A 23,439-nucleotide genomic window follows, 5' to 3' on the forward strand; every position below is an offset into this window, starting at 1 on the left:
TATGACTCTACTCATCATGCCACTTGTATTCTCTCTCTCTCTCTTTCGCTCTCTCTCTCTCTCTCCCTCCCTCCCTCTCTCTCTCTCAGCTAAAGAGAACAGAAACATAGCATAAAACTAAACCAGCCACTGTTGTTGCTCCTAAAACAAGAGTTTATTGTTCTAGCCTCAAAATATAAAACTCAATGAGATTAAAATTAGAACTTTGAAACAACTACTATGAAAGAAAGTAAAGCATTGCCCTTCAAATTTTGCCTCATAGTGGAATTAAAAAAAGAATCCTTACAATTAAAAAAAGAAAGAAAGAAAAGCTAAATGGCTTCCACAAAGAACTTGAAGGATTAATATCTGTCTTCTTTGATTACCCCATGATAAAATATTATCATATAATCCTATAATTTCTGCACCACTTATTTGACACTTCAGCCTTATATGAACAAACTGTCTTTGGGCAAAATGTATTTTTTATGCATATGTGATGCTGAGAAATGCAGGAATTTTGATCCCAAGGTACATCAACCACATGTTCTATTAATGTGAGAAATTTTTCGACTGAACAAAAGCCAGGAAGAGCAATTTGGTGACCTTGTTCTTTGAACATAGAATCATCTCTTCTCTGTGACATCTGGCCAAATACCGATCTTTTGTCTGCCTCAGTGGCTCAACTAGCACAATTCTATTTTTACTGTGAAACATATTTAAAAATGGATTCACCAAGCTTTATGTATATTTTCTAAAGAAAAGCAAAAAAAAAACCAGAAGGATTCTAATTTAGGTATCCATTATTTCAACAATTGAAGAAAAGCAGTGTCACATTTTAAGATAATTCTAAGGATGTCATATTGTCATTAGTACAGAGATGCCTCATTTTGCCCCAGGGAAGATCTTTATAAACTTGTAAATAAATTAATACATATCTTAAAAACATATAATTTGAGTATTTATAACAGAAACTTTGGAAATATTCTTTAAAATAATATTAAATGTTGTCTAAAAATGTAGATAACATTGACTTGTAATAAAAAGATTACAAAGTACAATATTGCTGTAATCTGCACATATATAGTTAAGATATTATATGTTATTTTCTAGCAACTATTAAGTTAGAAAACTATAATGCATGTAAGGATGCATTCTTGGCTGGGTGTGGTGGTTCATGCCTGTAATCTCAGCACTTTGGGAGGCTGAGGCAGGTGGATCACTTGAGGTCAGAAGTTCAAGAACAGCCTGGTCAACATGGTGAAACCCCATTTCTACTAAAAATACAAAAATTAGCTGGGCATAGTGGCGCATGCCTGTAATTCCCGCTACTTGGGAGGCTGAGGCATGAGAATCGCTTGAACCTGGGAGGTGGAGGTTGCAGTGAGCCAAGATTACACCACTGCACTCCAGCCTGGGCAGCAGAGTAAGTGAGACTCTGTCTCAAAAAACAAAAAGAGAAAGAAAGCAAGTTGCATTGTTAAGTTGTCAAAATGCAAGATAAAAGACTTCAATTAACCTTTAGTCTTTAGTCATGTAACTCTGCTACAACACATTTGGGCAAGATATTTTGCCTATTTTGTTTTCTCATGTTTTTTACTCAGGTAACAGTATAAAACTGTCCTACTAGCAATAGGCCTTATAAAAGAGTATCGTAAAGAATTACACAGTCAATAAGCAATTAATACAGACACACTAAGAATTTAAGACTGTAACATCTGAACTGAATGCAAATAATATGATTGTGGACCATTTGTAGACCAATCAGGTTGATCACACTGCCTTAAAGGTCTTTGGGCATTTTTCCCAAACCAAGTTTCACTTCTTCAAAGTTATCATTGGTACAAGGTGTGCTGACTTTGAGGCATCAATTAATATAAATTGGAAGTAGGCAAAGTATTAATTAAACATGACACTCTGATTATTTAAACCTTCTATTAAAGTTGATTATTCAGAGTGTTTTGATACCCTGTTTTTCAAAAATGACTGATGATATCAAGGTTTACTGATTTCCTCTAAGTCTACTATTTCCAACTCTTCAAAACAGAAGGAATAAATGAAGTGAGAAGAACACTGGAACAAGGCTAATGGACAAACTGGCTAATCTCAGACCCCCAAGGTCAAAGAAAAGCAATTCATTTCTTGGCTTTCATCAACACAAGACATGATTTATCAATCTAAGAGCAGGATTACCAACATTATACATCTCAATGATATGTTCTGTGCACTGTGTAACTTTTCAAACAATGACAGATTGCATAGTCACCACAAAAGTCACGTCATAAGGCAAAATTCATTACACTTGCACAAGCACTGTGATTTTTTTAAAACAAATGTACACAGTAGCAATCATTATTACTATATATGCCATTTTGGGTGGTGGGGAAGCCTTTTAAAATTCAGTTATTCCTTGGGATTCTATCATCTTCATGGTCCAAACTTTGGACATTCATGTCCCTCAAAATACAATCCTTACTCTAATATATTAATTTGTGGAATCAGCCATCATGTTATAGATAATTGGTAAAGGCAATATTCTTATGTTATTATAAAAGTTCAAGAGCAATTGTTGTATTTGAAAGATTGCTACTTCCATAAATTCAAAGCTATTCTTGGAGAAGAAAACATTGTAAGAAAGATCATGGGAAAATGTCTTAACATTATAAATGTAATCACACAAACAGGAATTTCGCCCACCTTTGTCTCTCATTCGATACAACACTTAAGGAACTGTCCGATACCACCTACTTATAACAGCAGCTCAGAAGTTATTTCATGGAGTAATGGTTGATAATTTGAAAGATTTCTCAAAATGAAATTACACCTAAAGTGTAGTCAGTTGAGATCATGGAAACTTACTCTGCATTCGATATATTTTAATACACATTGGTATTTTCACTAATCTAAATTAATTATCATCTTTCTATTAGGTCACAAATTTAGGAAGATTTTATTGTCTAGGTGGAGGAAGACCGTAAAAGGTGTTGTATCTTCAGCGGATGATTCATTTCACCAGCTGCCAGAAAGTTGCATGTTGCAGCACACCTGGACACATGCATCCATGACTGATTGGGAAACACATTTATCTTGGCACATCACAAAGGAGACGGAATCATAATTATTCTCCCTTGTAACTAAAGGTATTTTGGAGCTGTATCTACCTAAAAAATAATGCAAATTACACATCTGGGCTAGGTCCAATAATTTTACCATCTGCACTTGATATTCACCCATAAATATTTCTGGAAGCATTCTCTGTGTTTAAAACAACTTCAGTAAAGTTTCAAGATACAAAAATCAATGTATTAAAATCAGTAGCATATCTATATGCTGATAACATTCAAGCTGAGGGCCAAATCAAGAATGCAATCCCATTTACAATAGCCATACAAGCAACAACAAAAAATACCTAGAACTACATCTAACCAAGGAGGTGAAAGATCTCTGCAAGGAGAACTATAAAACATTGTTGAAATAAAATGTAGATGACACAAACAAATGAAAAAATATTTCATGCTCTTGTATTAAAAGACTCAATCTCATTAAAATGGCAGTACTGCCCAAAGCAATACACAGGTTCAATGCTATTCCTATCAAACTACCAACATCATTGTTCACATAGTTAGATAAAACTATTCTAAAAGTCATATGAAACCAAAAAAGAGCCTAAATAGGCAAAGCAACCCCAAATAAAAAGAACAAAGTCAGAGGCATCACATGACTTGACTTCAAACCATACTATAGGGTTACAGTAACCCAAACAGAATGATACAGGTACAAAAACAGACAAATAGACTAATGGAACAGGTTAAAGAACCCAGAAATAAAGTCACACACCTACAACCATCTGATCTTCAACAAAGTCAACAACAATAAGCAACAGTGAAAGGACTCCCTATTCAATAAATGGTATACTTGGATAACCAGCCAGCCTTATGCAGAAGGATGAAACTGAACCCCTATCTTTTATCATATACAAAACTTAACTCGAGATGAATTAAATATTTCAATGTAAGACCTCAAACTCTAAAAACCCAAGAAGAAAACCTAGGAAGTACGATTGTGGACACTGGCCTTAGGAAAGAATTTATGACTAAGTTCTCAGAAGCAATTGCAACAAAAACAAAAAATGACAAATGGGACCTAATTAAACTAAAGAGCTTCTGCACAGGAAAAGAAACTATCAACAGAGTAAACAGACAACCTACAGAATTAAATAAATTACTCACAAACTATGCATCTGACAAAAGTTTAATATCCAAAATTTATAAAGAACTTAAACAATTCAACAAGCAAAAACCAAGTAATCCTATTAAAAAGTGGATGAAGGACATGAAGAGACACTTCTCAAAGGAAGACATACAAGTGGCCAACAAACATATGAAAAAATGTTCAACATCACTAATCATCAGAAAAATGCAAATCAAAACCACAATGAGATACCATCTCACATCAGTCAGAAGGGCTATTATTAGAAAGTCAAAAAATAACATATGCTGGCAAGGCTGTGGAGAAAAGGGAATGCTTATACACTGTTGGTGGGAATGTAAATGAGTTCAGCCTCTGTGGAAAGAAGTTGGGTGATTTTTCAAAGAACTTAGAACTACTACTTGACCCAGCGTTTCCATTATTGGGTATATATCCAAAGGAAAATAAGTAATTCTATGGAAAAGATGCATGCGCTCATAAGTTTATTGCAGTACTATTCACAATAGCAAAGACATGGAATCAACTTAAGTGCCCATCAAAAGTGGGTTGGATAAAGAAAATGTGGTACATATACATGTACTATGCAGCCATAAAAAGAATGATATCATGCTCTTTACAGCAACATGGATGCAGCTGGTGGCCATTGTTCTATGCAAATTAACAGAGAAACAGAAAACCAAATACTGTATGTTCTCACTCATAACTGTGAGCTAAACATTGGGTACTCATGAACACATAGACAGGAACAATAAATACTGGGGACTACTAGAGTAGGGAGGGCAAGACGGGGGTAAAAGCTGAAAAACTACCTACTGGGTACTATGCCCCCTACTCAATAGTAACAGGATAATTCATACCCCAAACCTCAGCATCATGTAATATATCCATGTAACAAATAAAAAAAAGACTTTTATTTTAAATTCAGGGGCTACACATGTACCCCCTGAATCTAAAATTCACTGTTGGTGGGAATGTAAATTAGTACAGACAATATAGAGAACAATATGGAGGCTCTCAAACCACTAAAAATAGAACTTCCATATGATCCAGCAATCCCACTACTGGGTATATATCCAGAAGAAGGGAAATCAGTATACTGAAGAGATATCTGCACTCTCATGTTTATTGCAGCACTATTCAAAATAGTGCTGCAATATAAATACATAAATATAAATATATATACTATATATAAATACCACACTTATATATGTGTGTATATATAGTATATATGTATATATACCACATTTATATATAGTATATATAATAGTATACATAATAATAGTATATATGCCATATATATAAATGTGGTATATATACATATATAATAGTATATATATACACAAAAATGTGGTATATACACTCTGTATATGCCATATATAATACCATATATACTATGCATATACTATATATACCATATATAATACTATATATACTATACATATACTATATATACTATATATACCACATATAATACTATATATACTATACATATACTATATATTGTATATATACCACACTTATATATGGTGTATATGTGGTATATATGGCATATATACCACATTTATATGTAATATATGGTATATACATATACCACATTTATATATTATATATACCATATATATACACATATATATACACACTAGAATACTATTCGTCCAATAAAAGAATGAAATCATCCGTTATTTGAAGCCACACATATTAACCTGGAGGACATTATATTAAATGAAGTAAGCCATGCACAGAAAGACAAACATTGTATGTTTTCACTCATGTGTGAGCTAAAGAAAGTTGACCCTATGGAGGTAGAGAGTAAAATGATGGTTACTATGTTAGAAAGTATAAGGAGAAAGTAATGAAGATAAGTTGGTTATTGAAAACAAAAATACAGTTAGATAAAATATGTTCTAGTGTTCAGTGGCATAGTAAAGTGACCATAGTTATCAAAAATATAGTATATTTTAAATTAGCTAAAAGAGAAAATTTGGAATATTCTCAATACAAAACAAGATACATGTTTGAGGTGATGAGTATTCCAATTATCCTGATGTGATCATTACACATCATATGCGTGCATCAAGATAGCACAGATATCCCATAAAGATATTTTATGGATCAAGAATGCAAAATAGAGATAAAAAATGCATATGAGGTTTGACACTAAAAGTTTGGAGCAAGCTTCAAAATGGTGTAATTTTTCACATTTCTTTCAAAAGCTCTGAAGAAAAATAATTGCTCGGAATATTGAATTCTAGAAAACACTATTCTAGAAAACACTATGTGAATAACATTTACCTTGCTCTAATAAAGTATATAACAATAATAGTAGTAATGACAACCAATTATATAGAAATTAAAAAATGACAATTACTAATCTAAGCACTTTATGCATATTAATCAGCAATACAACCCAGTGAAGTATGTGCTATTATTATTTCCATTTTTGAGATAAGAGAATTTCTTTGCAACAGAAAAAAAAAAAAGAAAAAAGCACTGAATCAATACATCACCATCACTATTCCTTAGTATCTGTGTGCACTAAATCATGGACCTTATCAGTGGTGTGCAACTAAGGCCCTTCATTTAAAGAAGAGAAGGAGACAATCCTTAATTGGAACACTAGTCTAGTGGAATACATCAGAAATTTGGGTTGAGGTAATAATGGCATAAGTAGCTTAAAGATATGCTTAATATTCACAATAGTATTACTGTACATGTGTCAAACAAAAATCATGCTTAAACTGTTAAATAATATTAAAGATAATATGAATTATATCTACACCACTGATGTATCATATAATAAATGTTATGTTATAGGTCTTGTCTGCAACCCTACAATTTGCCATTTGCTTATAAAAAATATTCTCATGTTAAATTCTAGTAATTGATGTCTTTAAAATGTCTTTAGACTTAACAGACATAGTTACAAACCATAATAATTTATTTCCCATAAAAGAAATTCAATAAATATTTTATATTATATCCAGTAAGAACTGTCTTTTCTTTATGCTGCTGCTTATACACAAGCTATTCTCAAATTAGTTTTTGACAGGCCAACCTATTTATCTCTGTAATCAATGGGTTTACAGTCATAAGGTAGTTTGCCATTTCCAAGTAATGCTTAGAAAGAACTAGCTCTTGGGAAATATGTGTTCTTGACCTACAATTCCAGTTATAAATATGACATTACTGGCATAAATTGGTCATATTTCTTAATAAAATAGACTTTCACATGTTCAAATTACATATTGATTTGCATAGCAGTTGAATCAGATACCAATTGCTCGCTTGTGTGTTCTAAACTCTGACATTCCTGGTACTTGGCCAGATATAATCAGTTTACCATTTCCCAAGACTCCAGGTTCCAGAATTTCTTAGTCTATCTTAGTGTGAATTATCAATCCTTAGGCATAATCTTTGATGTCCAGGCTATTTCATACTGATGCACCTTTGTACTTGTTCTTTTTCCTAGAAACCAGTGTGTGTTTGTTTGTGTTTGTGTGTGTTTCTCCTCTCTGTCTCTCTCTTTCTCTCTCTCCCCACCGCCCGCCCCATACCCCTCTTCTCTCTCACTTATATTTACATAAGGAACACCTACTCATCATTTGAGACACTATTATAAACAACAACTCTCTAGATACACTTAAGTATTTCCTTCTTTCCTTTATTCCAAATTAGATAAATAATCTATTTTGGTACCAATCACACTGTTATATTTATTTGTTTACACATTTGACTCATTGACTAGTCAACAAAATACTTCAAGACAAGTCTTATGCATCATGAAAGCTGTTCCCAGCACAGTGACTGGAACATAGCAGATGTTCAATAAAGTAAAATGAATTACATAACTTTATAATTTAGTCTACATTTTTATCCTATACTATAGTTCCTAAATTTTCCCTCTTTTGCCCATGAATTATTTTTCCCTGTAGAACATCCAATGTTTATGAACAAATTATAAGAATAACTCATTTTTCTCTAAGTTAGCTCATTTTGAAAATATGACATAAATCACCATCAAATCATCCACTTATCAAATTGTTACCTGGAAAGAAAGAGTAAAACTTATCCAGCTCCCCAAATTTGTAAGTTCCTATAACATTCTGCAGGTGTTTCTAGGTTTTTGTAAGTAATCATCCAGTAATTACACTACTCACTTTAATTCTATAGTTATGAAAAAAGATTACATGAATTGTCAGAAATAATTAACTTTTTGAGTTCAAGCTATCCTGTGGGTAATTGAGAGTCCATATTAAGTTACATGTATGCATTTATATGGGATAGGCTATTTAAAATATAACTTTATTCTTTCCTATGTTCAGGTTAAAAGACAACTTAGTATTGAAAGTAGACTATATAATTAAGCTATTTGTATATAATTATAATACATAAATATGTATATAATTTATGATAAAGTCAAATAAATCTTATCTAAGAATTATAGTGATGATGATGATAAGATTGACTAGCCCACACTGAATTCCTTCTTCAAGTCTGCTTTTCAAACTATGTAATCTTAAATTTTATCCTTCATAAAAATTTCAGGGTACATCTGGCTACTTACTTTTCAGGGTTTTCCACTTCTTCAGTAACAAAGTTGAGGTAAAACCTAAAAATAGATAAATAAATTATAAACTATTAATAGATTTTACCATTTTCCAAAGTCTCAAATTTTAAATATTTAACATTGAACACAGAATTATGAAAACTATAACAATACTTATAGTAAGATGAAAATATCTAACAACTAAATACTCCCATAAAACATTTTTCTATTTAGCCATATTTGTGGAGTTTTTATCACATGTCAGAAATAGGCAAGTGGTAAGCCCATAGTCTCAAGGAGCTCATAGTTCATAGAATCTCCCACAGAATAGTGTGATACAGTGCAGATCCAATACTGGGGCAAGCACTTGGGAGCCAGAGGGCAGGTCTAGCCCAACCTGGTAGGTCAAAGGAGGTTTTCTAGAGGAGGCATCACCCAACTTGAACCTTTTAAGAATTGCTTTATCTTACCCTGGTTAGGTGGTGTGAGGCCATTCCAGACTGAGAATAGCACACGAGCACAAAAGTGTGGCAGACGGGTTAGGCACAGGAAAATGAGCACCCGTTTAGTATTCTGCAGTACAAGTGTGACAGAGGGATTACTATAGAAAGAGCCAAACATACGAAGGCAAAGACTTTTCTACCTTTTCGTTTTATATGCTTAGAAAATGTTTGCGAAATAAAAAAATCACATATTCAATATAATCTTCTGTTATCTTATTATTATTAAAAGTAACCTTTTACATAGGTATGCAGGAGCACAGATTCATAGCTACAAATTCTCTAAAATCTAAAATCAAGTGGCTGGAATATTAGTCCATCAGCTCTTAACATACTTTAAGTATCTATCCAGCTAAAACAAAGATGAAGAAACCTGTAGTCAGGCCTCTGAGCCCAAGGCAAGCCATCACATCCTCTGTGACTTGCACGTATATACGCCCAGATGGCCTGAAGTAACTGAAGAACCACAAAAGAAGTGAAAATGCCCTGCCCCGCCTTAACTGATGACATTCCACCACAAAAGAAGTGAAAATGGCGGGTCCTTGCCTTAAGTGATGACATTACCTTGTGAAAGTCCTTTTCCTGGCTCATCCTGGCTCAAAAAGCTGCCCCATTGAGCACCTTGTGACCCCCGCTCCTGCCCGCCAGAGAACAATCCCCCTTTGACTGTAATTTTCCTTTACCTACCCAAATCCTATAAAACGGCCCTATCCCTATCTCCCTTCGCTGACTCTCTTTTCAGACTCAGCCCGCCTGTACCCAGGTGATTGAAAGCTTTATTGCTCACACAAAGCCTGTTTGGTGGTCTCTTCACACAGAGGCATATGACACCTGTCTTGCTCCATCTTTATAAAACCATCTAAATTCACAAGTAGTCAGTTGATGTTCAAGGTTAAAGTGTCTACAATTTTAAGGACTGTTTTAAGTAGAAACAATTGAGGAGCTGACAGAACTGTAGCAATAATGGTGATCTAAAAAGTCAGCAGCCAAAGATTTTTTTAATGACTAGAAAATAAGTTTCTATAAATAGAGATTATAGTTACACCATGAAAGCAACTGACAATCAGTACTTAGATCTGGAATATGCACTCTAAGAGGGGTTTGATGTGTTTGCTATAAGCCTGAGGCAATGGGAAGTAGCAGAAGAGAAAAGAAAAAAACACAGGCACCCCAAAAAACAAACACCACCACCAATGAAAAATCACAACACCAATAAATATTTCTAGGCTTCTCAGGTCAAAAATAGCCAGTTCCTTCCTAATAGTTGTTTTAGAAAGTAGTCTTTTCCAACAATGTTAAAGCAAGAAAGAAAATATTTATGAAAAATAGAACAAAATTTCATATGTTTGCCATAGCTCCAGGGAGTAGAGAAAAGAAAAGGGCTTGGAGCAGGGTGGTGGGTAGGAAGGAGAAAGCTTCTTGTTTTAGTCCAAACATTCACACATCCTGTGGGAAATCCACCTTTACGTTCTAGTCTCCAGGAATGAGTCCATGATATTCCCTTTGGTTTACAACACTTCAAGGCCTCTAGAGAATGCTCATAAGATCTATTGTTCCATCTTTTCCATGATTGTGCATAAAAGGTACTGCAATGCTAGCAAAGCATTCCAATACCCAACTATGTGAATTATTTTTAAAAGGAGCTTCTTCTTTAGATTCGATTTGACACAATAGTACAAAATAATCCCAGTAAGTGCTTTATAAAGACTAAATCCATTGAGGATAGGATTTAAAAGGAAGAGAAAAAGACACTGAAAGCGATTTTCTATCACACAATTGAAAAAAAAGAAAACCCTACCAAGCAATGTTTAGCTTTGGATCAGGATATGGGACTGAGTTCCCCAGGGCCACAAGGGGGACTGGCAGATGTATTTCTCTGAATGCAGACCTTGGCAATGTTATTAACATTGTTCTGACCCAACTGTGTGACCTGAGTTAATGATTTCTTTTCCCCTACTCAAGTTTCTGTGAAGTAGCTTTATCATCCTAGAAAGGTTCTGCATTCCTCAGAGACAAAAGCCTCCTCTATTCATATCCCCACCCTGGGCTTGGTGGTATCTTTTTCCATGCTAGCAGAGCAAGGTCTCCAGGACAATGGTCTTGCTGCTTTTACTTACAGGCTAACAGGCTGGGCAGTAAGCTCTGATGACAATAGTTGTTTTGCTTCTGACTTACTCATTTTCAATGCCCTCACCTTTTTTAGGGGGGCGTCAAACTTGTTACAGCAGCAGCATAGGGAGTGGAGAATCATTTACAGTTCCCCACTGATAATTCTACAACCCAGTCTTGTAATTATATCTTGAAAGCAAGGGAAAGGTCAGAAAGGCAGGGATCACATTTGGCAAGTAAATAAATGCCCCTCTCTTTGGAATTCTTTTAGGCTCCATTTTGTTTCATTAACATCCAGATAATAACTTTTCCTCTAGAACTCCACACCAACAGACTATATTTTTTCTAAACACAGCTTCCTTTTTCTGAGACTGATGACCATAGATTAACAGCGAGATTATTTCTGCGTCTTCACAAAGCAGCATTCAGGTAGCACAACAACCTGTTATAGAAACAGTTACTTATCTGTCCCCTACATAAGCCACTTGTATCAGATAACATTCCATTTCAAAAACTGGACTTATTTTCCAATACTGTGATTGAACCCTCAAGGAAATAAAGAAATCAATGGTTTCTTGGTCTTTCATATAAGGAGTAGACATGAGGATTATATGGGTAAAAGTATTAAAAAAGGTTCATGTAAACCCCTTTTACCTTGTAATCAGAGTAACATTTTGGGGTCAGCATCAATAAAGTTAAATATTAATACGATAATTCAAAATGAAAAGGGTCTTCATCCATGGAGAAATTCATTGGCCCTCAAAAGCCTACATAAGCGGAGAAATTTTGCTCTACATAAAGCAAGTGACCTGAATTTTTAGTTCTGGCTATTAGAAAAGTAAGGAGGGCAAAAGAATATTTTAAGATTGCATGGGAACAGATCTATGGTACTCGCAGGCAAAAGAAATTTCATTCAACAGAATTAATCAAATCTCCCTTGTGACTATCTTCACATTCCACACTCGTGATTGCATCTTGCCCGGCTCCCAACACTTGGCTGTAGCTGAAAGCTTTCTCTACCTCCCTGCTTTGCTCTGGTGTCTCCCAGTGACCCTCCCAGTAGCTTGGCTTCAGCCCCAGGGCACAGAGCTCTGATCCAGGCTGAATAGCCATAGAACAGTTGATTCTGCTTTAACCCTGTGATCACGCTCAGTTCTTTTGATGTCTAGCACCACATTGAGCTTCAGACAAAAGCAAAAAGACTTCAAAAATACTGAGTGATTCTAAACTAATGCTTACATATAATGGTTATAAAAATATTCTGGGAATATACAAATATTTTACACTGATCTCCTTAGAGCTATAATCTTCTAACAATCTTCAAACGTATTTTGCCTCAAAGGCCATGTTAAGATTTTAAGTTCCCATACTCCCTAATTATCCTCTAATACTATATTTTCATAATTCAATGAGATTAATAGGGTAAACACTCCATTCATTTTGAAATACATCTATGTTCCACGCATTGGCTAGAAGGTAAGATCTTAAAAACTAAAGAAACAAAAGGAATTATATTTGTGTTGGAAATGCATTCATATAATTTTTGAGCTAGTATAGTTTCCTAATATTACATCATTCTCACAGCTAAAGCTGTATAACAATGAGATTTATAGATAATTTAAAAATAAATATTGCCATAATTTACCCCAAAACAATGAAATTTAATCTTACTATAATGATTTTGATAATTAAATAATACCTTGTAGGTTTTCTTGCAACCATGATCTAAACTAAATCTTACAAGGTCAATAAAATTTACTGAAGAAAAAGTCCCACTCTTATCCATGATTACCGGTTTTCAAGTATCTGAACAAACAAGGTACAAATACAAAGTTTTAATGCCTTAACTAGAAAGGTAGGTATCACAGGTGGACATACATCAAAGGAAATATATCTGTGGCATCATGATTTTAATCATCTTTATTTTTTAAATTTTCAGATGTTGGGGAAATTTTAAGGAACATGTAAGGTCCTTTTAAATGTAGACTGTCTAGCAGAGTTGACTGCATTATCTTGGTTTCTCTTTCTCTGCCTTTAGATTACCATTACCTTCTGGGAATGTCATACTTATTTCTACATGTGAGTTACTTCTCTCATGAGAAGCTGGAAAAAAAATCAATTAATCACTATTTGTAAATACCCTTGGAGCTTTAGCTGAAAGGCCTTTCGACAAGCAAAGTATTATTCTCTAGTACCTTACGGCATTATTATGTCCTTACTGGTACATACTTATAAGTAATTTTTATTGGATCTTAAGACCCAGCATTTGTTTCTTTTTTATGACATCAGGTTAAATCTAGCAGTCATCTTGACTGGAAACCTGTTATGTTTGTGTTGTCATGTGCAAAGTAATTGGCCTGGTGGAGGGGACAAAACCTTATTGCTATTATGTGGATTATGCCTATTCACATTTGCCTGGCACCTTGGTTGGCACTTAATCTGAGTGCATAATGGGATTAATGAACTACATAAGCCACCAGATGTGGAGCTATCAACTTACCAGCCAGCATATGCATACATTCCATAATAAAAAGCCAATGGCAACCGCGTAATACTTGAATCTCTTCCTGAAAAGGCGTCTTTGAAGTTCTGTGTTTGACCTGTAATCAGAATAGATTGATTTTAGGATTTTTCCAAGAATTGGTTCTTATTCACTCTTAACCAGAAACATGGGAGTGTGGAGAACCATACTGTTTTAAGTATAGATTTCTTACTCTCTGTTGATTACCATCTTTATCAATGCTGTACCCATTCTACAGAAGGGGTTCCAAAAGTATATTGATCATTAACACTATTTCACATTTCTCTTTTAATAAATGTATAACAAAGATGAAAACGTCATTGGAAAACAATCCTCTGTTTGAGGATGCCTCTGTTGTGACCATAAAAGAAGACTAAAGGGTTTTCTGTAAATTATAATCTTTATGAATACAATAGAATTCTTAAAAATGAAGATAATGTTTTACTTGGCAAAAAAATGTGCAGAGGTATCCAAGGTTCTACCCTTAATGAGGAGATGGAAATAAATCCCAGGACTCCTTTCCTACACAATTTACCTTTCTGCTTTCTGTATATCCCACGTTGTTCATTAGAAGCCTACCTCCTAGAACAGAATTTGGAAAACCCTGAGGACCATGTCTGCCAACCCAAACTGCAAGACTTTTTTTTTCTTTTTTTATTATACTTTAAGTTCTGGGGTACATGTGCACAACGTGCAGGTTTGTTACATATGTATACATGTGCCATGTTGGTATGCTGCACCCATCAACTCGTCAGCACCCATCAACTTGTCAGCACCCATCAACTCGTCATTTACATCAGGTATAACTCCCAATGCCATCCTTCCCCCCTCCCCCCTCTTTTATTTTTTGAGATGGAGTCTCACTCTGTGGTGATTATGTCTATTCACAGGCTGGAATGCAGTGGCATGATCTCGGCTCACTGCAACCTCCACCTCTTGGGTTCAAACGATTCTCCAGCCTCAGCCTCCTGAGTAGCTGGGATTACAGGTGTGCGCCACCATGCCCAACTAATTTTTGTATTTTTAGTAGAGATGGGGTTTCACCATGTTGGTCAGGCTTGTCTAGAACTCCTGACCTACTTATCTGCCCGCCTCCGCCTCTCAAAGTGCTAGGTTTACAGGCGTGAGTCACCGCGTCCGGCCACAAGCCTTTCTTGCAGATAAAGCTTTCTTTATATATAAGTTAAAAATGCCTATTCATGAAGTACTGCCCATTCATGAAGTATTGCCTGATTTCAGCCTATAATAGCAGAGTTGAGACCATACAGCTTGAAAAATTGAAAATATTTACTGTCTTTTCCTTTACAGAGAAAGTCCACTCACCCTATGACCCTGTCCTAGAGAATGACATGTTTTTTTCCTAGAAATATTGAAAAGATATTATAATGAATTCTAAAATAAATAGGTTTCAATAAATTTTGCAGCAACATGTGAATTGAACACTTTTATTCATCACCTTTTTCTCTATTTTGTGAATCACAATGGAACTTTTTCTTTTATATCTTTTGAATAGTTTTAAAAGTTAGAAATTCAGATTCACTTTAGTCAGTCAATATTCAAGCTTAAGCGGAAAAAATGTTCCTACTACCCAAAGAAAATATCAAATGAGATTATCCAAATGGGAAGTGAGACTTCGTTTTAAAATAAAACTTCATGTAAATAAACATAAGGGGGACAGGGGGTGGATGATGTGTATGAGGCACTCTCTCTTCCAAGTCAAATCTCAGTTTTTCCTGCATTCATTGCCCAGTCACAACATATATATAAATATAATATGTGTGAGTATGAAGACCAAAAATGGAGAATGTTGAGTTATATACTAAACAATTTTTCCGTCAAAGTAAATGATTCCCAAACATAGCTCACTTTTTAAATGATATGATAAATTCAGAAATGCCCATTTTACTAAGACATCGTTGTGTCCTTCCAGAAGAAAAATATAAGTAGTGGAATTAAGAGAAAAGCATCTGTTGAATATTCTTTTATCATAATCTGTGGTCTCTTTGGCATAAAGTCACAATATTTCTAAGAGTACAGTACCAAAAAATCAATAAGAAAAGCCAAATTCTGTAAAGACTGGGTCACAAGCACAGATCTTCAAAAGTGCCATTTTGAGGATATTATGAAAGAGAGGTATTTTGTTTCTAGAATTCAGGAATATTTTGGCTATATAACAGAGGTCTCATGAAGATTAAGGTCAATATTCAAAGGAAAGTTCAATAAACCCTCATAAGTGAATACATTACATACAACTACTTTCAGGATATGATTAGAATAGAAATAAAAGCACAATCTGTATTAACAAAGTCTCTTACTAGAGTTTCAGATTAATGTGAAAAATGTGTGATCATGCGAGAGATAAAACAATTTTATAGTAATTGAGCAAATACATCTGCTAACAATGGTCTCTAAAATGTTAAAAATTTACATTAAATGTGGTAATATTCTCAGGGAATTTCTCTGTTGAGTGAGATCTCTGAATAAGCCTGTCACATTAAGCATTGATATCATAATTATTGATTAAAGTATCTCTGTATTGTAGCCACCAAAAACAACTCAAGATATATCATAACCTCTGCTCTCAAGGAGTCTGTAATACAGTAACATTTGAGCAACCAAACCCTTCCTCATATACATATATAAATACCCGGTAAAAACGGAATATAGTCTATAATGCTACCTATAGTGTCTTACATTACACCAAAAAGAAAAAGAAAGAAAATATATCTTACTTTCAAGTGATAGCATATAATCTTTTGGAATCTAAACTAGTATTAAAGAACAGCCAATGACCCAGAGATTCTGCACTTTTCAAATACTGAAGAAACTCCTTACAGAAGACTGAAGAGTTAGATCAGAAAAATAAAGCACTAACAAAACAGATTATTGTGCCTATATTCCTAATGAGTAAGATAGAAGTGAGCAGGCTAGCTCTGTGGAGGCCAAGCTGTATTAGACGAGCAAGCTCCTGTATTAGAAGAGAAGCTCTTGTCTTCTCTTCAGAGCAAGCTCTAATGGTCAAAATCCACATTGTGTTTATTCTGCGTTGGCTGCGGTTGCCGGATTTCATAAAAGCATTTCCGCCAGCAGAACTCTAAAATCTCCCGTTAGGCTTATTAAATGGGCAACAACAGCTCCCTTTCCCAGCTCCAGAATAGCTGATCTTTCAGTGTTTGTCATTGTTTAATGCTTCTACCAACAGTGATGATTTTACCAAAAGCTGGCATTTCCTTTTGCCTGGTGCAATTCTTCTGCAACATCATTAAATTTCTCTATAAATTCCCTTTCTTGGAACAGACAACATCAATGTAAACATTAAACACTTAACATGCCCAAGTTATGTCATTCCTTTACAATTTCTTCTCACTTTCTTACTTCCTGCTATATTCCTTTTGCTAATTAAATAACACATGTGAATCTCTGTCCTCCAACAATTTCCACTGAATTCAAGCAACTGCATGTGCCTTCTTTCCTAAAACAACTAAAACTCTAAATATCACCTCTCAACTTCTTTTTTTAAATTAAATGTTAAACTCTATAAAGCAAGTAATCACAGAAATGCAAATTTTATATTAAAAATAATGTAACAATAAAAATTAAGTTTTTACAACTATTTTATTTTGATATAATTTTGCCGTTTAGGAATGCTGTTCCGATATTGACTCCTCTTTTGAGGATACCATTCTCAATTTAAAAGGAATAATAACCAGAAAGTCAAAGAATTATTGATCATCTTTTATTATTTTCCAGATACCTTTTTCTCTTTAATTTTTATTACTGTTATTAGACAATTTTAAAGTAAAAAAAAAAAAAAAAGACATATTTATCTGTAATTAAAACTAAATGGCAGTTTTTTTTTCCACTTTGAGTTTTCACTTCAAACCATTACACCTAGAAAATTCACTGATGCCTTATTTTGTTGCTTGGCCCAGTCTTAATCCTCTTTCTGCCATTCAACTGTAAAAACCAACTCACTCACAATGTAGCAGCCTTTCAAATCAATTAGATGACAATATAGACTTGAAGTTCCACAAGCGGAGACTAATTAAGGATTCTGCTAGTACAAGCAAAAGTTAGTGTTAAAAAAGACCAAAAGCAGATAAGTATTTTAAAAAGCATTTACTTTAGTCCATACCTTTAATTAGCTGCATAACTCCAGGGACTATAATTATCAGAATTGCTGTGAGCTTGCAAAAGGTTAAGAAAATCTGGATCCGGGCGCTCCAGCTGACGCTCATGCTATTTAGGACCATCACTACAGCTGCAAACAAATAGATGAAGTTACAAAAGGTGAATCCTCAATGGCACAAAGACATTTTAGGTCCTTGTTACTCAAAGGGCAATCTATGAGGCAGCAGTGTTGACATTACTGTTTTAGAAATGCAGAATCCCAGGCCCTTCCCCAGACCTAATGAATACAAATCTACATTTCAACAGGTTCTCCAGCTGGTTTCTATACACATTAAAGTTTGAGAAACGTGGATAAAACCTCTGGACAATAAGAATTCTTCTCTTGTTCTTTGTATGTAAGAGTGGGCATATATTGTAGTACTCTAACAATCCTATAAAAATGTCTTCTAACCAAACCCTCATTCAATCAGATGGCTGAATTTGACTCTCTAGCTTGATGTGGCAACTCTTTTCTGTCTCCATGATGGTATGCCTGCCACTGTGGATCACACTCAGAAGGGGCAAGACATGTAGAAGTTGGCTCAGATCTTATTTTTCATTCTCAGGACTAGCCTCAGGCAGCAGTTTTCTTTTGGTTTTCTTCTTTCTAATTAGCATGTCAAGGGGCAACTTTCAACCTACTGTACAAGAATCGTTTTTCAAGATATGTTTTAGGGCTTGAGCACAATATTCTAAGTGATGAGTGCAAAAGACTAACCAGTCTAGGATGCACATTAGGTTCAAGCCAGCAAAATTTTTCATTCTTACTGATGCTATCCACAATTTCCCAAGCAGCAATAAGTATCCACCTTCGACACCTTGTGGACCATGAAAACCTCAAGGATAGAGCAAGGGTTATTCATCGCTGTATTGCTAGTATCCAGCTCCACGCCTGGCCCAGGTAGCTTAATACATTTTTGTTGAATGAATGAACTGGGTTCTCAGTCAGAAAATCTAAGGCACAAGGGGAATGGTGATGCTCTAAGACCTTTCTCCCCTACTCTGCTGGGATGACTGAAGTTATTCTAGACAGTGGATTTCAACTCTATACCCTTTCCACAACCTTATGATCAGTTTTAACAACCCAAAACACTACTTTATTACTGACATTTACAGTTATTAACTATAACCTTTATATTTATAAAGGTATATTCTCCCTAAACAGATATTAAAAATGTAAAGATATTTCTCAAAGAAACAAAACTCCTACAGAATTCTTATTATTCAAATTGCAATTGGAAGTTTTCTTATGTATAGTAATGAGTCCTCCTCACAGTTTTCATTGCCTGATATAGTTACTAGCTGACTTCAGAATTTAACAATCAATGCAAATGTTAACAACACATAATCTTTAAAGGCAAAAAAAAGGAAATAGCCTAAACCTCCTAAGGAAGGCTAATTAAGGTATATCATTTTAATAGGTTATATGCAGCCACTTAAAATTATGAGGCAGTTAAATATTTATTATAAGAAAGGATATTCATGATATATTACTGATCAATACAGCAAGTTAGACAGATGGATGGAAAGAGGAAGGAAGGAGAAAAGGAAGGAAGGGAGGAAGAGAGGGAGGAAGGAAGGAAGGAAGGAAGGAAGGAAGGAAGGAAGGAAGGAAGAAAGGAAGGAGGGAGAAATAGAAAGATCTGGAAACATATTTACCAAAACATCAACAGCAGGTGTTTATAGGAATACGAAATACTTTTCAGTTTTTTTAAATTTATTTTTAGGAATAGTTTAATAAATTTTATAATGAACATATACCTTTTTGGTGACTATAGTTTCAAATACTGAATTGTATAATTGAAATATAGTTAAATGTTCTCACCACAAAACAAAACAAAACAAAAAAAGAGGGGTAACTAAATGATATGATAGATGTGTTAACTCACTTGATTGTGATAATCATTTCACAATATATATACAAATAAAATCATTACATTGTACACCTTAAAATTACAATTTTATTTGTCACATGTACCTCAATAAAGCTGAAAATTCTAAAAAGTAAATGAAGCAATAAAATACATTTTGTTTTTGGAAAAGACTCCAAGATGGGAAAAATAAGGGACCAGAAGATCTCATACAAAGTGAAACAGGGGGTTACTAACGAAGAAATATTTCAAAGGAGTAATTATGAGAATGATCAAAAAGGCCAAACCCCTGAATAAGCTACAGGGGCATCTAAGGGGGCATATTTCATCTGTGTTGGAAGTTGAAAACATGAAGGAATAGACAGGTCTGTCATCAATCACAAAGTGCATTATTTTATCAGAGGAATCACAAAAACAAAATTACTTATGTCTCTCCAATGTAAGCACTTATATATGGAAAATGTTAGTGTAACTCTGCTCCCTACTCCATCATCCAGTGGTTCCTTTCCTTTTCTACACAAATGACTGTGTGATGAATCATTATACGATAATGACTATTGTTTTAATTAAGGAGATTCAACGTTGGTGTAAAAGTGAAAAAACTGTCTCATGTGGCCACCAGCAACAAAAGGGCAGTGTTTTCTTTCAAATAGGGCTCCTAAAACCCAGAGCACTCTGTATTTATGAAAGTTCTTTCTGCAGTAGAAAAGAACTGTTATATAGAAAGAAAGAGAGAAAAAGAAAGGAGAGGAAAGGAGAAAGATAAAAAGAAAAAGAGGCAGGCAAGGAGGAAGGAAGGAGAGAGAGTGAGGCATTCTTATTTTTGGAACAACTAGCCATCTATATGTTTGAAAATAAGAAAGAGGTTTTGTTACTTTCACAAAGAGTATAAGTACTTAATGCCTATTGAAATATTAAAAAAAAAAAAAAACCCTGGGTATTTGGGATTTTAAAAAACACTTTGTAAAGTTTTCTTAGGCAAATGGAAGACATAATTCAACAGATACTATGAATTGATCATCTCATCCTGCTTTCCTCTCAGATAGCTTAACAAAAATTCTCATTAAGATGCTAGTACACTGCTAGTGGGAATTTAAATTACTATAGCCACTATAGAAAACAGTATGGAAGTGCCTTAAACAACTAAAAATAAATCTGTCGTATGATCCAGCAATCCCATTGCTGGGTACTTGATTGTGGTGATAGTTTCACAAGGGAATACATACATTACACTTTATCAAACTGTACATTTAAAGCATGTATGGCTTATTGTATGTCAATTACACCTCAATACAATTTTTAAGAAAAAAAAAGATGAATTTTTTTCAAAGGGTTCTCAAAGCCCTGCTTTATCTGAGCATCCAGACATTGTAGTCATTATTTGGTACACCAAATTCCAGCTGAGATGCACCTGTACTACCCTGAAGGCACAGCTTAACAAGTAACCAGGCAGCCAGTGAGAGGCACAGTGAAGCTTCTCCAGTGGCTATAACTGCTGTTTCATCATGTGTCTTTACAGTGAAATTTATGTCTATGTATGTTGCTTATCCAACAATATTGAAAAGGGATTTGGGATTCACTAGACGCAAGAGCTTTCTGAGTTTCTGAAACAAATAATATATACTTTTAAAAAATACTACCTGCCCACACTGCAATAATGAAAGAAATCTGAGCCAGTTCTCTGGTCCTAGTTTTACTTTCTTTGAATAACAATTTGCTAATTTCACACATGAGGAAATAATTATATCAGTTTGGACATTTTTTGTGTGCTTGCCTTGAATTTTACCAAAATAAAAATACAGGGATATATAGTTTTTATTTACTTATTTATGATGCAGTTTCCTAAGAACTGAAATGTGGCAATGGAAGCTATGTCTATAAATCCTGGAGATAAGAAATACATATTTGAAGGAAGCTATATTTGAAGAGGATGTTTAGGGGAATGTTAAGGACTAAAGCTGTGATTTAAGGACTGGCAAGTATCTCTCTCTGCACCGTGTAATTCAAGTCTATCTTCGGGTTTTGAAGAGTGAGATTACAGAGTCTAGATATATTGGGTTTTCTCCCAGGTTCAGGTTCTTCTTGGCTTCTGAATTCTGAGTACTTTGTGCTAAACTGATAAAATATATGGATACTGTGTAAGTATGTTACATGTTGAGATAAAGTGAGTTGTTTCACTGCTGTTTTGTAATGGCTGCCTGGATTCCTTTTATCTTTTTATTAGTATTCATCTCCTGGATGCATTAATTTTAGAGAAGATATGTAGCAACAAACACTTTAAAAAGCAGAGTGACAGTTTATATCTCGGATCTCACTATTGGGAATAAAAATGTTAAGTGATATATAAATATAAACTATTATTTCATGGCAGACATTCTACAAAGACTTTACATGAATAATGTTATTTAATCTTCATATCTCTATGACATAGTCATTTTATCGGCCTTATTTTTCAGATGAGCAGCTGAGACTCAAGATATTATTTAACTTGCTTATGTTTGCATAGGTAGTAACAGTGAAGGTGAGTCTGGAGCCCAGGTAATCTAACTCTGGAGCCCACACTTTTAATTAGTTCCCAGGTAACAATGAGGAAGTAGTTCAAAAGACATACATGATTCCATTAGTGTACCTAGTTCTTTTAAACTCGTGATAACTCTTTCTCTCTGCAAAATTTCATATTTATGTTAGCTGTGATTTCAGGACCCTTTGTTTCCACATTTTACTTGTCATTCTCTGAAATTATATGATAGTTGTTCTGCAGTATTTTTATATTTTAATACTATGTATATTTACCTAAGGATTGGTTGTGTTGGTAATTTACTTGTGGTAGAAAAGAAGTAGGTATAGCCAGACTTCAAAGATGTAAACAGAGCCACTTCATATGCTATATTTGAAGTGCTAACACAGAAATAGTCCTAGATTTTCTTTTAGGTAATTTAATGATACCAGGAAAATATAGATTTCAAAAAGAATATAAAGTAATACATTTGTAGAACTGGCTAACTTTTTTCACAATACAATCACAAATGTTATTTTGTTTGTTCCTCCCAATTACTTTCAAAAGTTTGAGAATTAGAATGGGGCTCTTAACTCATCTTTATTTTATATAGATAAAATAAACTAGCAAGGAAATTGGCATTCAACAATTGATGGTGTTAGGGACAGATCTGGGACTAGATCTCATATCTTAAGGAGAATATTTTTATTATAATATTCTGACATTCAAGTGTATCATTATAAAGGGTTCAATTTCAGGAAAACAGAACAGATAAATATTTTAAATATTGAGCACACTTCAATGCTTATTGAAGCTATAAAAGCAGTGAAAATTCATGAACTTCTACAGAAGGTGAAAAAAGTAATTACAGGTCGGGTGCGGTGGCTCATGCCTGTAATGCTAGCACTTTGCGAGGCCAAGGCGGGCGGATCATGACGTCGGGAGATCGAGACCATTCTGGCTAACATGGTGAAACCCCGTCTCTACTGAAAAGATACAAAAATCTAGCCGGGCGAGGTGGCGGGCGCCTGTAGTCC

At 34.4% G+C, this 23,439-nt stretch overlaps 1 protein-coding gene across 1 annotated transcript in view; it reads right to left on the bottom strand.

The window, feature by feature from the left end:
* SLC7A11 (solute carrier family 7 (anionic amino acid transporter light chain, xc- system), member 11) overlaps window positions 1-23,439 on the bottom strand; it is a 73,968-nt gene that overhangs the window by 36,360 nt on the left and 14,169 nt on the right. The window contains exons 4-6 of the mRNA XM_011944639.1: window positions 18,000-18,125; window positions 13,844-13,943; window positions 8,753-8,797 (exon numbers count right to left, since the gene is read on the bottom strand). Of these exons, the coding sequence (XP_011800029.1) occupies window positions 8,753-8,797; window positions 13,844-13,943; window positions 18,000-18,125 (271 nt within the window). The remainder of the gene's footprint in view (window positions 1-8,752; window positions 8,798-13,843; window positions 13,944-17,999; window positions 18,126-23,439) is intronic.

This window comes from Colobus angolensis, unplaced genomic scaffold (genome assembly GCF_000951035.1).
Source record: "Colobus angolensis palliatus isolate OR3802 unplaced genomic scaffold, Cang.pa_1.0 Scaffold235, whole genome shotgun sequence".
NCBI classification, from domain to species: Eukaryota; Metazoa; Chordata; class Mammalia; order Primates; family Cercopithecidae; genus Colobus; species Colobus angolensis.